The sequence below is a fragment of the Chaetodon auriga genome, chromosome 7 (assembly GCF_051107435.1).
Source record: "Chaetodon auriga isolate fChaAug3 chromosome 7, fChaAug3.hap1, whole genome shotgun sequence".
In the NCBI taxonomy this organism is placed as follows: Eukaryota; Metazoa; Chordata; class Actinopteri; order Chaetodontiformes; family Chaetodontidae; genus Chaetodon; species Chaetodon auriga.
Genome location: NC_135080.1, coordinates 603,245 through 620,000, shown reverse-complemented (window position 1 = coordinate 620,000; position 16,756 = coordinate 603,245). Strand labels below are relative to the sequence as shown.

Below are 16,756 nucleotides of genomic sequence, written 5' to 3'. Positions count from 1 at the left end.
ACCACCACCACTCCCAACACCACCGCCGTACACACTGGAATGAATGAACTGCGGAGGTAACCGCTGCTCTGTTTTCTCTCTCAGATCCTCCGTTCTTGCCCAAAAACCCCAGCATCCTCCACCCGGCTGTGGACCAGGTCTTCATCGTCAAGCAGGGTAGGTGAACGAGTCGTCTGTCAAAGTTCAACCGATTTAAGGTCTGCAAGGTCTAAAAACTGGACCTCTAGGTAACGATGGAGGTAATGTTGGGATGGCAGAAGTGTCTTTTCTGTCTGTCCACGGTGCCGTTTTGACATGTGGTCAGATGATTCCTCCATGTTTCCTCACGGCCGCGTTCAGACCAGCCTGCAGTAAAAACACTACAGACGTGTGAGTGGACGTTTCTGATGCGTCGCTTTGTCTCGTCAAGACGTTCGTCCTTCGTCGCTGTGACGAGAGATGAAGTCATTTTTGTAAAACGGCGTCTCAAAGTGAAATAAAGGTGTGTGACACGCTCGATGATAAACAAAGTACTTCTTCAAGCGTTCACTCCCCCAAAATACATTTTAGGCTTAATGGAGCAAAACTTTTCAAAATGTCCCAGAATGCAACAGAATTTAAACTGAACATTGAGGCTGAAATTTCTTTTGTGAAAACTGAATTAACTGTTTGTAGAGAGAAGTTGGAGATTTTCCTTCACTTCAATGCAGCCGCTGTGTTTCTATAGCGCCGCCCGGTGGACATCAGAGGAACCGCGGCTGACTTCAACTCTCAGCTGCCGATTTTTTTCCATCGACAGCAGGAAGCTTTAGACGTGTTCAGAGAACAGCTCCCTCTGCTGGCTTTCCGCTGTAAACCCATCCATCGCCCTGTGAACCTGGTCTGGTGGATCACAGCCTGAAGTGAACTGTGGAGGATTAAAGTCTGACCCAAGCAGCACCATGAACGGGTTTTATTCCAGGTTTTTATTCCAGGTTTTAATTTCAGGTTTTAATTTCAGGTTTTATTCCAGGTTTTAATTCCATTTTTTTATTTCAGGTTTTTATTCCAGTTTTTTCCCAGGTTTTTATTCCAGGTTTTAATTTCAGGTTTTCATTCCAGGTTTTAATTTCAGGTTTTTATTTCAGGTTTTATTCCAGGTTTTAATTCCAGGTTTTTATTTCAGGTTTTTATTCCAGTTTTTTCCCAGGTTTTTATTCCAGGTTTTAATTTCAGGTTTTGATTCCAGGTTTGATTCCAGGTTTTGATTCCAGGTTTTTATTTCAGGTTTTTATTCCAGTTTTTAATTTCAGGTTTTGATTTCAGGTTTGAATCCAGGTTTTGATTCCAGGTTTGATTCCAGGTTTTGATCCCAGGTTTCTGGCTGTTTGTGTCCGGGGCCAGAAGGGTCCGGCCCCCTGGACCAGAACCTCTGTTTGATTGTTAACATTTTAAGTTGTGAAGAGACGTTATACGTTGGCTCCTGCTCACGTCATGATGGGCCGAGTGTAGTTCCTGGAACACTGTCAGATTATAACGTGTCTTCTTCTGATCTGGTCCAAAGTGTCTCACATTAGGTTTTGGTTGACGCTGCTGAGGTCTAACTGTAGATGTTGTTGTCCCCCTCAGACTCGGAGGTGCGTCTGGTGTGCAGAGGCTTGTTCCCCTACCTGAACTCTCCCATGGACATCTGGTGGACGGTGGATGGGAAGACGCTGGACAAACTTCCCGACCATCATCGATTCTCCACAACCAACAGGTGGAAAGAAGCATGTTGACGTTTCATTGTCCTAAAGGTCGTCTGGAGGACAGAGAGCTCAGGATTGAGTTTTGTCTTTCAATCTGTACTCTTTGTCGGAATCTGGTCGACATGGACTTGACCTCCGCCGTCAAACTCATCGCCGTTAATTGTGATTCTCAGTTTCAGCTGCATTAATCGGTGTTTTGTGGATGTGAAATATCTGAGGTGTGTGTTTGTGTGTGTGCGTGCAGACAGGTGAAGTACGAGTTCGGGGACCGGACGGTGGAGAGCGTGCTGGTGGTCCAGGACTTCCAGTCTGAAGACCTGAACAGAGAGTTTAACTGCTCGGTCAGGAACGACCGAGGCTACGAGACCCGCAGAGCTCAGCTGAAGGAGGAAGGTGAGGAGGAGGAGGAGGCTCGCCTCCGGCTGATGATCTTCAGCAGAGAAACGTTCAGTCCTGGTTTATCGTCTTGATCTTCAGGAAATGTTTGAACTTATAAACCTGATGTCATCCTCTCCTCCTCTGAGTCAGAATGTCTCCCCGTTCCTTTGAGCGTACCTGGACGTGACTAACTCTCAGGTGTGTTTGTCAGTGTCGCTGCCGTCGGTGGAGCTGGGTTGTGGTCTCGGCGTGACTCTGGTCCTCATGCTGCTGCTCTTCGTGGTTTATCACGTCTTCTGGTTGGAGCTCCTGCTGCTCTATCGCTCCTGGTTTGGCACCGACGAGCGGCACACAGGTGAGCAGCAGCTCAGTGACGGCAGGTTTCACCTCATGATGAACCTGCAGGTTGAAGAACGTTCAGCACCTCTTTGTGTAGTTGAAGAAGAAGCAGCGCAGAGAAAAAGCTCGTCTGAAGTGATGAAAGTGCTCCTCCTCTTCAGGTTTTACGTCCTGACACTAAATTTCTTCTGTTTAATGGTGATGATGGTTTCTGTCTGGCTGCAGCTGAAGCATTTAGATTATTAAACTTTGAATCAGTGAGTGTGTGACAGCCCACATGTCCGCCTAACGTTGCCAGATTTATTCAATCGGGCTCAGAAACGGTGCGACACGCGGAGCCTGAGGACGGGCTGCCGGCCGAGCGTCCTCCTGCTGTCAAAGCCTTTAACCCGACAGACGCGACCGCGTCACCCGCGCTGCTCGAGCATGAAACCTGCAGCGTGCTTTAAAAATGGACCTTTTCATTATTCAATGTTTCACTGCGCTGTGATGCTTTCAAGGGAACTCGGACATTTGAGAGTCAGGATTGGCCTTTGTGCACACAGGATGTGGCAGCGTCACACGGCTTCGTGTGACAGCCTAGAACTTGCAACTAAAAATGCACAGAGGTCGTTACGTGAGCGTGATGTCACTTCCTGCCAATCAGATCAGATCAAGGAAGTTTTTCATTTGGTTTCCTGAGAAGATAAAAACCAACTCTGACGCATTTCCCCGAACTGAAGATGAAATCTCCTCTCAGTAATCAATACTGAGTGTGTGTGTGTGTGTGTGTGTGTGTGTGTGTGTGTGTGTTTGTATGTGTGTGTGTGAGTGTGTGTGTGCGTGTGTGTGCGTGTGTGTGCGTGTGTGTGTGTGTGTGTGTGCGTGTGTGTGTGTGTGTTTGCGTGTGTGTGTTTGCGTGTGTGTGTGTGTGTGTGTGCGTGTGTGTGTGTGTGTGTTTGCGTGTGTGTGTGTGTGTGTGTTTGCGTGTGTGTGTGTGTGTGTTTGCGTGTGTGCGTGTGTGTGTGTGCGCGTGTGTGTGTTTGCGTGTGTGTGTGTGTGTGTGTTTGCGTGTGTGTGTGTGTGTGTGTGTGTGTGTGTGTGTGTGTGTGTGTGTGTGTGTGTGTTTGCGTGTGTGTGTGTGTGTGTGTGTGTGCGTGCAGATGATAAGGAGTACGACGTGTACATCTCGTATGCGAGGAACGGCGAGGAGGAGCACTTCGTTCTGTCCACGCTGAGGAGCGTCCTGGAGAACGAGCTCGGATACTCAGTGTGTATCTTTGACAGGGACAGTCTGCCTGGAGGAAGTGAGTACTCACATGTACTGCAGTACACGCTCAGACACCGCAGTAGAATACACACTCTCACTGCAGTACAGTACTTACAGATACTGCAGAGCATGAGGTACACACTCTCATACTGTAGTACACATTCTATAGTACAATCAACTCACATTACTTCTGCTACTCATATGTTACCTGGTACTTGTAATATTACTACTGCTGCTAATACTTCTACTGCGTGCTGCTACTCGTCTTGCTGCTACTTCTGCTGTAGTTGTCTTCCTTCTGCTGCTACTGCTGTTACCCCCACAGTAGTACTTTGTTAATGGCATGATTAAAATGAAGGTCACTGACAGCGTGGAAGTCCAAACCGTGTTACCTGACGCGAGTTCGATTCCCGCTCAGTGTCACAGATCAAACAAACACCTTCAGAGAAAAGAAAAGTTTCATTAGTTGAAGTTATGATGATGAACGTGTGAAGGTCACGTCTTTCCCGCTTCTGTCAGTTATTAATCAAATATTTTGACACTGAGCTCAAATCGATGTGTCTTAAGACGAAGGACGAGGACGTCTGACTGCTGTCAGACCTGTGGTCAACGTCCGGACCTGCTGCAGACGTCCCCGTGTAGGACGTGGAACTGAGGGTCCAAGTCAGGCAGAAGAAGAGCCTGCAGGTGTCGGACCAGTAGACTGAAACCTCTACTTCTACTACTACTACTACTACTGCTACTACTTCAGCTACTGCTACTACTACTACTACTACTGCTACTACTTCAGCTACTGCATCTGCTCATACACTTTGTATAACTGCTTCTCCTCCTGGTGCTACCACTGCAACTGCTAATTACTACTACTACTAATACTAATACTAATACTAGTACTAGAAGGACAGATGAACCAAACAGTGACACACTCTTCATCCACTCATCGTCAGTCCGTCCCTCATCCCTTCATTAACCCTCCTCTCTCCCTGCAGCCATCACAGATGAGACTCTGAGTTTCGTGGCCCGTAGCCGGCGCCTCCTGGTGGTCATTAGCCCGGGCTACGCCTCCCGGGGCTCCCAGGCCCTGCTGGAGCTGAAGGCCGGCATCGACAGCATGGCGCTAGAAGGGCACCTGCGGGTGATCCTGATCCAGTACAAACCGGTTCAGAGGCAGGGCTGGGTCAGAGAGTTGAGGAGGGCCCGGGTGGCCCTGGCGCTGGTCCGGTGGCAGGGGGACAAGTCCAGGGAGCTGACGTCCCGCTTCTGGAAGAGGCTGAGGGTGGAGTTACCTGTGAGGAGGGTTAGCATCAGGGAGGAGGACGGGAGCAGTAAGGAGGTGTCCTTAATGAGGAGGCTGGACAGTCAGAACAGCACAAACTCCCAAACAGGCCTCCTCACCAACACTGTCAAAGACCCGCAGAAGGTCCTGAACTCCACAGCGTAGACGTGATGGAGGTCTGCAGCTCAAGACTTCAGCACAAACTGTCATTTCTTCAGTAACGTTCTTATAAATGCCTTATTTTCATTCAACTAACGAGACTAAAAGTCTGTGGCGATGCCAGCAGCTCTGTTTTCTTACCACCCACAGCGTGCTAACGTGACATGGTAGCTAAATGCTAACGTGTCGTGTTAGCTAAATGCTAACGTGACATGGTAGCTAAACCAAAGTATTGGACAAATGACATCGGACTTGATGATGATGCTGGGTGGAAGGTCGGAGGATGAACGTGTTTCTACCGTGAAGGTCATGAAAACAAACTAACGAGTGGACAGTTTGTCCTTCAGGTCTCCACAGACCTTCAGAGATGTTAGAAAGGAAGAGGGTGGAGATGTAAAACACTCATCCTCAGCTCAGAGATGAAGAGCAAGGAACAAAACAGTATAATACACCTTTAAACCTTTTGAGCTCAGTCAGTTTTCATGTTCTTCATCATCATCATCATCATCATCAGCGTCAGCATCGTTAGCATGAATCACTTTCATCTGCACACTACCATTATCTTTATATTAACGATTATATTAACTTTATATTCGTCTCAGTACGTCCGTCTCAGTACTGTGTCCCCTCGAAGAAGATCGGCCAGACAATGAATGAAAGACAGCGCAGCGTCCTCCGAGTGTGTGTGTTTTAGATTAGATTCAACTTTAGCACAGAGACGACGAAACGCTGTTCAGCGTCTAACCAGAAGAGCAAAAGTCAAAATATCCAAAAAATAAAGAAATAAATAAGCACATGTAAATAATGCAAGTGGCAAACAGTATGAGGAGGTGCAGGTGGTGAAAAGGATTCTGGGAAACCATAAAAACATGTGCAACAGGTAGTAAGTGTGTGTGTGTGTGCGTGTGCGTGCGCGTGTGCGTGTGTGTGTGTGCGCGCGCGCGTGTGTGTGCGTGTGTGCGTGTGTGCATGTGTGCGTGTGTGTGTGTGCGTGTGCGCGTGTGCGTGTGTGCGTGTGTGTGCGTGTGTGTGTGTGTGTGCGCGTGTGCGCGTGTGTGTGTGTGCGTGTGTGCGTGTGTGTGTGCAGTGAGGTTCTCACATGTCTGAGGGTTGTTTGAAGGTTAGATTTGTTGGATATTGATGTGACACTAATCAGCGTTTCCCCATCATGATGGACGAGAGGACAGACGGACGGACAGACAGATGGACAGACAGAGGGACAGAGACGGATGGACAGACAGAGGGACAGAGACAGACGGACAGACAGACAGAGGGACTCCAGTCTGTGAGTCAGAACCATGAGTGTGGACAGTTTGTTTTGGTCCACAGCGTCTCACAGAGGTTCTGCGGTTGGTGTCCACCTCTCTGTGATGAAAGCCTTCAACACTTCATGTTAATCTGTGTTTCTGAATAAAGGAATTTTTCATCCAATCGTACGTCAGCATCGTTCATTTCAGCGTCTTTCATCTCATGACTTCAATGTGAGACATGCTCAATAATTATTAGACATTTATTGTCTTCTGTCCAGAACTTTGACATGAAGTCAGACATGGTCTCCAAACGTCTGAACCTGCTCAGTTTGACCACAAACACTCAAAATTCATTCGAAGAGACATTTGAAATGCAGAGTTTAAGAAGGCTTTGTTGTCCTTCCGCGGGTTTGTGGACTTTTGAGGACCTGCTGGTCCACGTCCCAGCGGCTCCTCGGCTCTTTAAGGTCAGGTCCACCCCCTGAGGACCCTGAATCGGTTCAGCAGCTGTTGAGATGTTTCAGTGTTGAATCATCATCAGAGCTGAAAACTGATGGTGACTTTTGGAAACGAGTCTCAGAATGTAAGTCTAGACGATCTAAGACGTGTCCTTCAAGCTTCTCAGCTGCTTCTCATGCTGTTGTCTTTCCTGACTCTCTGTTTGTCCTCTGGCAGACCTATCAGAAGCCATCCTGTCCTCGATGCAGCGGAGCCGCCGCCTCCTTTTTGTCCTCAGCCCAGACTTCCTGGCAGAGAAGAGCTTCAGCCTCCTGGAGTGTCGTCTGGGCCTGTACCTCCAACGTGGCCACCGGGCCACGGTTGTAGCTGTCGTCTTCCGCTCGATCAGTAAGCTGCCCTGTGTGGAGGTCGCTCAGCTCCACCAGGCCTCCGCCGCCACCGTGACGTGGCGAGGGAGTCGATCCGAACCGCAGCGGTCCCGCTTCTGGCTGAGGCTGAGGCTGGCGTTGCCTGTCCGGCCGCTCGCTATGGGCAGGAGGCTGATTGACAGCACGTCGTCTCACTCGGACCTGGCGGCCCTGGCGCTGCAGAGAGCGCAACGGATCCAGAACCAGAGCCAGAGACGCACAGCCAACCGGAGCCGGCGAAACAGACGGGCTGCAGCCAATCAGAGCCGCCGAGACAGCCAGACCAGAGGGAGGTGCAAGGCACAGAGGGGGAGTACGTGCAGGCAGGAGGGGTCACAGCACAGCAGGAGCTGCTCAGGGTGCGCTCGTTTCATTGGACAGGTGGACGACAGGGGGGCGGAGCTAACAGGTGAGACGGAGATGCAGCAGATGTCACATGACAGGAATGACATTCGGTCAGACCCTGTCCCAGAAACAGAACCTGCCCCGATTCCAGACTCCACCCATGACCCTCAGTCAACTCCTGACTCCGCCCCCGTACCTGACATGGACTCTGACTCCGCCCTCCCCACCTGCCAGCAGGATACCGACGGAGCGACACAGAAACAGATGATTGGTTTAAGGCAAGGTGATGTCAGCAGGAAAAGGGGGGAGGCTTGTGGTCCACTTGCCACCAACCTAGAACAGGGTGGAGGTTGACCAACGCCCCCCCCACACAGACCCCAACCGAGCCTTTGATACAGACTCTGAGTAATGCTGCATTCATGTCACATGGGAAAGATGGGAACACTTGAATCTTGAAGTTATTAAACGTTCGGTTCAAACCCTTTTTGATCGTTCAGCAGCTGACGGTCAGTGTATTTACATCCTGTCAATCATCGCTCTCCAGTCGTTTCCATCGTCAGTGGCGGAGTCCGCCATTCGCCATTCACGTGCTGGATTCAGATCGCCTTCACACACATGGGCAGAATGTCTCTGGACTCTCAGACTTCACTTAAAGTGAAAGCCGTACTTCCCACCTGACCTGAATGCAACATTTGACTGGTGCGACATGAGGCTTGTTTGAGACGAGAGACGCCGACTGACGCGTGGACGACAGATGAAGTGTGCAGCCTGGATGTGTGTGATGATCCTGATTGGCTGAATGATGTGAGCGTTTGTTGTTGCTGAAGTCCATTCAATGATGAGACATGCTGTCCTCGTCTCAATCAGGCCTGAACTCACCTCAGACCATTCCAGCGTAAAGTCACGACGCCATGAACTCTGACCTGAAGACGAAGGGACAAACTGTCCCTGATCACATGACTCCGCACGTTCTGTGGTCCATGCAGTATCAGAAAAACGTTCCTGCTGTTGAGTCCGTTATAGAGTCCAGATCCAGGCCCGGTCCAAGTGGTCCAGGTCTGCTGTGTCGTTGTTTGACATGTGATTCTGTTTCCCACAATCCAAACAGCCAATCAGAGCTGCCTCTGCAGACGACGTCAGATCAGCGTGCAGGACGTCGACGTGTTGTCGCTCCTCTGACGAGCTGATGGACAGGTCCTGCTGTCTGTCTCCTTCTTGTGTCTTCTTGCATGTGAAGCTGGAAAGTCTTAAGATAAGATAAAGTGTGAGCTCTGCTCTTTGTTCGTCTTTCCAGCAGCTTCATTAAAGGTTTGAACATGTGTGATGTTTGATGAGTGACGGCTGAATGATGAAGAGCGTCCTCTGTCTCTGGTTGCATGTCTGTACTGAGACACTGATGGACAAATAAAGATTTGGATTCAAGCTGAAGACTGTCTTTGTCCCGTCGGTGAGATTCTGTTTAATCTTCGTCTCACTTCTCTGTCAGGTCTGCAGATCTGCTTTTATTGTGTTCATTTACAGGCTGCGGTCAGGACAAACATGCTTTTATTGTGTTAATTTGGAGGTTTTATGGCTTCCTTTATAGGTTGTGAGGGGTGTTTGATTTCGCCTTCGTCTGATCCCTGCCGAGAATGCTGATGTTAAAACTGAACAAGAATTATATGCAAGAAGTTTTATTTTGAAATCCTGTTTCCACCTGGTGTTGACAGGTGACTTCAGCAGGTAAAATGATCGAAACCTGAAGGAAAGAGAGAGTCAGCACAGATCAGCAGGTGTCAGCGTTCCACTGCTGATCTGAGACCAGTCTGTGTTTGACAGTCAGAGGACGCTTCACCTGGTGTTCAGGACAGTTTCAGGCTTCACACCTGTCGAGGTTACACCTGCATCACTTTAATCATCGGGACGCTCATTTGTTCACAGAAAACCTGGATTTTTCTCCATTTTGATGAAGTTTGAACGTTCTTTCACCTACACAGGTTTCACTTGTCAAACGTTCGTTCGGTGTCTGAGCTCCTGAAAAACTGTCCAATAACATAAGAACGACGTGTAGACGCTGAGTGAGGTGACCACCCGCCCCTCGCTCACTCTCATTGGACGGCTTGTGGTCGGCGATCAGTGAAACCTGGTCTCGTATCAGCCGAAGCGTCTCAGAGGCCATCAGTCTTTTTTATTGTGCAGAAGAAGACGAGCAGCAGGTTAACGGCACATCCGTCATCACTGAGAGAGGGAGGAAGAGGAGGAGGAGGAGAGGAGGTGAAGGGAGAAAGGAGCTGAATTAAAGAGGAGGCAGAGAGCCAGAAATGAGACGTTTAAAGGCTCCTCCTGTTCGGAGTCAGTGTCCAGTGAAATGCACCAAATGATCGTTTCTCCGAGGCGCTCCTCTGTTAGCTTTGTTAGCTTCGTTAGCTCTGTTAGCTTTGTTAGCTCTGTTGGCTTTGATAACTTTGTTGGCTCTGTTAGCTTTGTTAGCTCCATTAGCCCTGTTAGCTTTGTTAGCTCTGTTAGCATTGATAGCTTTGTTAGCTCTGTTAGCAGCTGATGTTCCTGAACAGGCCGAGTTGTGTTTTTGTTGTGAAAGCCGGACTGTCCCAGGACCCCTGAACTACCCGTGATGTGTTCAAAGCTCAGTGATCCTCGGCTGAGGGTTTGAATGAGACATTTCGAGCCGCAGACAGAAATCACAGACGTCACCGTCATTCAGGAAACGCCGGGTCCTTCCTTCCTTTCCAGCCAGCAGAGCTCCCAGCAGATCGCACACTCACCAAGACTTTCACACTGACTGCGCTAACACACATCAGCTGTGTTCACTGTCACTGTGAAAATATTCAGCTCAGGTCAATTTCAACTCAAGGTGCAATATGTCAGTCTTTCAGTCAGGTGTATTATTACTTCTATATGCGATATCAATACTCCAGGAGTTCTATCATCCAACGTGCAACATCAGTACCTGATGCATCTCTAACTTCCAGTGTGCAGTATTGGTATTTCCTCTGTGCCGTGGTGTAAACTTGAAAACACTATATAATGTTACCACTCCCATATTTTACATTTCCTCATACTAGGAGTTTGACTTTCTGTATTTCCCCTTGTTTAAATTGTTCATATTTTTCAATATTCCTTGTTTATATTGTTTATATTGCTTGTTTGCTATTTAATGTCTTTTTACCGACGCCCTCTATTTTTTGCTGTCCACTTTGCTGATGTAATACTGTAAATTTCCCCACTGTGGGACTAATAAAGGAATCTTATCAGACGTTTTTCGGGATGAGGACTTTAGATTTTTCTCCTCAGAGATGATCAGGGTTTGAATTTCCTTCCCTCAGCTTGTTTTTAACGACCTCCAGACTCCATCTTTCAGCTGAGACGATGAGTCTGATCACAGAGCCACTGAGCTGGACTCAAAGAGAATCAGAGAATCACCAGAAACAGCTGTTAGCTAATTATCAGTGCAGTAAAATGAGCCTAAAACAGCTCAAAGTCAGACCAAAGTGAACTGGAGCTGCTCTTGAACCATGTGGAGAAGCTGCAGGTTCTGCTCTTTTTTGAAAGGAAACACTGAACTTTTATCCTCAGCAGTCAGAACCACTGTAACAGACGCCTGCAGGTGAGTTTACCTGAGACTGATTAGCTGGAAAACACAGTGAGAGCACAGCATGAAGCCGAGACGAGTCCAAGTTCAATAAACCGATCACAAAAACTCACAAACTGAATGTTTTACATGTTTTCTCTGATGGTTTATCTGTAAAAAAAGGTACTTCCCTGTATATTTATGCAGATACAGACCTGTATTTATGTTCATGAAATCTAATTTTAGCCCTCTGTGTTCATATTTAAGGTGTTTATATTTGGGCTGTGTGTCTTTATATATATTATCTTTATCTTCAAACTGATTGACATCCCGTTAACGGTGGAATCTTTGATCTGAGGCTGCAGCTGAACCTATCGGTGGATTCAGACTGTCATTGGCTGTTTGAAGCGTCAGTCATCTGCCAAGTCGGCAGTGATTGGTTCAGTCTTCACATGGAAGAAGAGAAGGAGGCCCTTGTGCTCAACTCAGACTTTCATTGGCCGCTCTGGCTGCTTGGCTTCATGTGGCAGCTCCTGATTGGTCGAGGTCTCATTTGAAACTCTATAAAGTAACTGAAGACAAGATGGCCGCCGTCTGTATGAACTTCCTGAAGTTTTAAGAGGAAAACACTGAAGACAAGCTCAATGTTTGTTAATCTGAAGGAAGAAAACGTCTTCTGTGGATTATCTTCACGTTCTGGACTAAATGTCTTCACTGCTGAGGATCTTCTGGACCTTTGTGGACATTTCAGACATCTCTGTCGGACTGTTTTGGATCTGTGGATCAGTGAGAGACGTCAGCGGTGAGTTTCCTCAGTGTTGGCTGGATTTTAAAGGCGGTTGTTTTTCTGTTGTTGGTGTTTATCGAGGCTCCTGCTGTGATTGGATCTTGTATGTGAGTCTAAACATGAACGTCGTGTTTGTGTCCATAAACAAAAAGAACTAGAAACAGGAAGTCCTCCTCCAGCCCGCTGGTGGGCCGTCAGAGCTGTGAGGGGGTTCAGTCTGGTCTCTGTAGATTGTAGTATCTGCTCATCTCTTTAGGCATCCCTTCCCCCAGGCCTTTGAGATTCTTGTCGCTCGTAAATACCTTTAACCTAAAGGTTGAGAGGCCATGACTATATTAGGCCCTCTCCTGTTGTGCAATATATGCTCTGCCATGACCATATTAGGTCTTTTTCTAACCCTTCTGTATTTAGTTGTGTCAACACAACTCCCCTGTATAATGCATGTCTGAGATGCTGTATGTGTGTGTTGATTCTATTGGCTGAAACCACCCAGACATAGCATGCTGTCTGAGATGCTGTACTTGCTTTAATAAACCTGTTTATATATGAACAAGACAGTATCGGCGGAGAACTTCTTCATCATCTTCACTTCATTGCTGCATCATTGATACACAACAAGATCATTGTGTCTCCTGTGTCTGTTGTCCTCTTGTCTCTGGTCTCTTTAGATCATTGTGTCTCCTCATTCATGTCTCAGCAGGATGTTCCTGTTGGAGTTGGTTGAGGTGGAGCTCATTTCAACAACAACAGTCCAAAGCGCCACATGATTCCAAACACATTCAGATCATTGAGAGGAAAAGCAGCAAATCAAACATCTGACTGGTTGGTTGGTTGGTTGGTTGATTGATTGGTTGATTGGTTGGTTGGTGGTCTGGTGGTTTTGGGCTGCAGTCGCATCCAGGTCAGATGGTTTAGGCTCGTCTGCTGGTTTCAGTGAACCTGATAATCACTAAAAACCATTGAAACCAGAGCGTTTCCTCTCTGCTGGATCAGGTTTCAGGTCTGAAGCTGAGCTTTAATCTCAAACTAATCCTCCTCCTCCTCCTCTTCCTCCTCCTCTTCCTCTCACAGAGCAAGTAATCCTCCTCTTCTTTCAATCAATGATCATTTATGAGAAATCTAATTGAATCCAGCTCTGTAATACTCTGTCTGCTGCCAGGGCAGCGAGATGCTGCGTTCACACACGCTAACGTGGTCAATGTGCAGATTAAAGACAGTGAACGTCACATGACTGAGCCTGAAACACACCGTGCTACATTAAAAACACACGTCAGGGACACGAGGAAAAGGCTGCAATCAGAGCACAATCCATCATTTGACTGTGCGTGTGTGTGTGTGTGTGCGTGCGTGTGTGTGTGTGTGTGTGTGTGTGTGCGTGTGCGTGTGTGTGTGCGTGTGCGTATGTGTGTGTGTGTGTGTGTGTGTGTGCGTGCGTGCGTGCGTGCGTGTGTGTGCGTGCGTGTGCGTGCGTGCGTGTGCACGTGCGTGTGCGTGCGTGCGTGCGTGCGTGTGCACGTGCGTGTGTGCGTGTGTGTGTGTGTGTGCGTGTGCGTGTGTGCGTGCGTGCGTGTGTGTGTGCGCGTGCGTGAAGGGGTGGATCAATAGGAAACGATGGCAGAGTTGATTAAAGCACTTTAAATGTGTGTGTGTAACAACAAAGGATCAATAATGGTTTATTGAAGGTGTGTGCGTGCGTGTGTGCGTGTCTGTGTGTGCGCGCACGTGTGTGTAAAGTCTCTGGTGAAAGTATTCAAATAAAGGCCTGGGGTCTCATCGTGTGCTGTGAATTCACTTCAACGTCCGTTTCTTCAGCTGAAGCTCATCAGTACGACGGGCTCATCCTCAAACGCTTCACACTCATTCATTCATTCATTCATTCACTTCATCAAAGTGAAGTCTGATACTTCAACATGTCAGGTTTTAACAGGAAGTGAAGCGACATCAGAACAGGTGGATCAGTGATTGGTTTGTGTGGTTTTCTCATTCTCACCTTCTGCTCTGATATTCTGTCCTCCTGCTCATGAATGATGGTGGACAGAATATTAGGAACCCTGTGGTTTCAGCCTCCATCAGAGCTGATCAGCTCCTCTCTGGACTGTATTTAACTTTACAAGTCGAATATGATTGGCTTTCTGTTTCTGAACAGAGCGACTCTCAGATCTGCTGCTGAAGGCCTTCAGGCTTCATTTGATCGTCGACCTCACTGGATTCATGTTCTCGACGTGAGCGTCGTTGAACGTCATCGTCACATGACCTTTGCTACCTCCTCCGATCTGTCTCCACCGCCCATCTTCGTCGCTCTCTGGCTAATAAAGCAAAGATGTTTTAAAGAAAAACGGGCCCATCAGCATTATTCATGAGGGCTGCGACTTGGCCGGGCGGCGTCCTCTCCCTGAAGCGTCCGTCGTGACCTCAACGCTGCCGAGCGGGACGACTCGTCCATTAAGAGCTGAGTGCAGAGGAGTTTTCTCTGGCAGCTGCAGCTCTGCACCGACCGTCTGATCGTCTACATGTATGAAGCTTTCACTGACCGTCAGGAACATGCAAAGAGCACCACGCAGTGGAGAGCCAGAGGAGGAGAGCCAGAGGAGGAGAAGCACAGTACAGATGTGATCTCCTCATGACTGTTCAAATGGAATAGGACATGAGCTCTGTTCAGCCGAATGAGTCTTCAGACTTCACACATGTGGACTGTGGTTGTGTGTTAGCGGCTAACAGAGAAGCTACGCGGCGCTAACCTCCATGTCTGCTGTGAGACGTCCTGTGGTTACTTATCACGGACTGCACAAACCCTGAGAGACACGAGGACGCACAGAGAATAAAGTGGACCTGAAAACACACGGAGACGGCAGGAGCTGTGGTTGGTCTGTGATGCTGGTGGAGGTCGATGAGGCTGAAGACAGCATGAAGGACGATGAAGACGTTCAGTCTCCTCGCCTCAGGAATGTGTGGAAACAAAGCTCCAGCTTCTGTGTTTGGATTTGATTTCGACCAAAAAATCTTCATTTGCGGCTGAAGAGGTGACTCAGAAGGGGGCGGGGCAGGTGACTCGGAAGGGGGCGGGGCCTCGCGCAGAGGTCGGGATGAACATGGAGTTGAATCTGAGCCGATATCAGATTTAACAGTTCAGATGTTTGTGTGTAATCCAGTCTGCTGTTCTCTGTGTGGACCGGTCCGACTGGTTATTAATTATAACTGTGGGTTAGTTAGCTCATGCCTGTGTGTGTGTGTGTGTGTGTGTGTGTGTGTGTGTGTGTGTGTGTGTGTTTGTGTGTGTGCGTGTGTTTCCTGAAGCTGTGTGCCAGCATCACATTAGCTTTGACGTGTGTGTGTTCGTACATGACTGAGTGTGTTCGTGGCATCGTGCCAGTGCAGAGGTATTGTGTCAGGTGTGTGTGCGTGTGTGTGTGTGTGTCCCTGCAGTGACAAAGGTCGTCTCCGTTGGTCGAATTACATTCCACACACGCTTAGAACACGCGACCGCCGTTATTTGATCCACTGGAGAGAAAATCGTCCGCCGCCTCTGGCTGCTGCTCAGAGTTCAGGGTGGACAGTTTCTCTGGGGGGAGCTGGTCCAGGAGGACAGACGCAGCAGAAGACGCTGATCGATGTGTCCAGAAAACACTGTGTGTGTGTGTGCGTGCGTGCGTGCGTGCGTGCGTGCGTGCGTGTATGCGTGTGTTGCTGGGTTAATTGTTGAGCAGCAGACTGCAGCAGTTAGTGTGTTGGTATGTAGTTACTCATCATCACACAGAGTAATAAAGACTCACTAACCATTAAACTGAGAGCAGACACACACACACACACACACGCACACACACACACACGCACACACACTGTTTCCTCTGAGCTTCAGTTGCTCACAGTTGCCATAGAAACGGTGTGTGATGCTTCAGTCATCTGTATGAAGTCGTGTCACTTTTTCTGTCTCTGCTGTTTTAACACCTGCAACGACTTCATTTCCCAGTGTGGGATCAGTAAAGTCTTATCTTATCTTATCTTATCTTATCTTATCTTATCTTATCTTATCTTGTGTGGAGGACCTGATGAAACTGTCTCGACGCCGCAGACTGACGCTGCGTGTGCGTGACGGTCAGTGTCCTCGTTGTCCTCTGAATGCTCATTAACTCGCTCCAGCAGCAGGAATCTCCTCATTTCTCCTCAGTTTTCTCCCTCACTGATTCGTCCACCCAGAGGTCAGAGGTCAGCAGCATCCGCTCACTGATACATGACGTATTATCCAAAACCTATCAGAGTGTGTGTGTGTGTGTGTCCAGATAAAACACCATAAAGTGTCCTCTGGGAGAAAATTGATGTTCCAAATTAAAAGCCGGTGGGTCGTCATGCTCTCTGAGCCCTGGTATGCTTTTAATGTGAAATGTCGACAGGAAGTTTTGAGTTTACTTGACAAAAAAATTCTCTCAGGATAGTTTTTTTTTTTTTTTTTTTTTTGGCATTTTCTCATTTTCTCATCCCAGATTCAAGTTTTATTTCATTCCTCTGTATTAAAATAAAAATGATGAACTTAAGATGAAACAGAGACATTGAAAAGGCCGTCAGGTAAAGGTGAAGGTGGTCCCTCAGAGGGGGTTCAACCTTACAGCCATCGTCAGCTGATCGGCGTCATCACCATCAGCAGCGGTGGCGATGGAGCCTCCAGGCTGCACGTTGGTTGTTCAGAGGGCGGCGGACGAGTCGCAGGGCTGCAGTCTCCATGAGTGACAGGGGATTGTGGGATACCTCTCTGACAGACGGGGCGACATCATGGAGGCGGGGTTTAGGGTGGTGGGCGTGTGGTGGCTCATTAAGATTTAATGTCGGGTTAATGTGCTC

The 16,756-nt window shown here is 48.2% G+C and overlaps 1 protein-coding gene across 4 annotated transcripts in view; it reads left to right on the top strand.

The window, feature by feature from the left end:
- Positions 1-9,001, top strand: part of il1rap (interleukin 1 receptor accessory protein) — an 18,775-nt gene extending 9,774 nt beyond the window's left edge. For 2 of the 4 annotated variants that reach the window (XM_076735079.1, XM_076735078.1), the window contains 6 exons: positions 85-156; positions 1,588-1,717; positions 1,951-2,099; positions 2,296-2,439; positions 3,566-3,709; positions 7,033-9,001. In XM_076735079.1, the coding sequence (XP_076591194.1) occupies positions 85-156; positions 1,588-1,717; positions 1,951-2,099; positions 2,296-2,439; positions 3,566-3,709; positions 7,033-7,922 (1,529 nt within the window). In that variant the 3' untranslated portion in view covers positions 7,923-9,001. Of the gene's footprint in view, positions 1-84; positions 157-1,587; positions 1,718-1,950; positions 2,100-2,295; positions 2,440-3,565; positions 3,710-4,661; positions 6,539-7,032 lie in introns of those variants that run through there. The other 2 variants (XM_076735081.1, XM_076735080.1) reach the window with 2 other exon arrangements.
- The last annotated feature ends 7,755 nt before the right edge of the window (positions 9,002-16,756 follow it).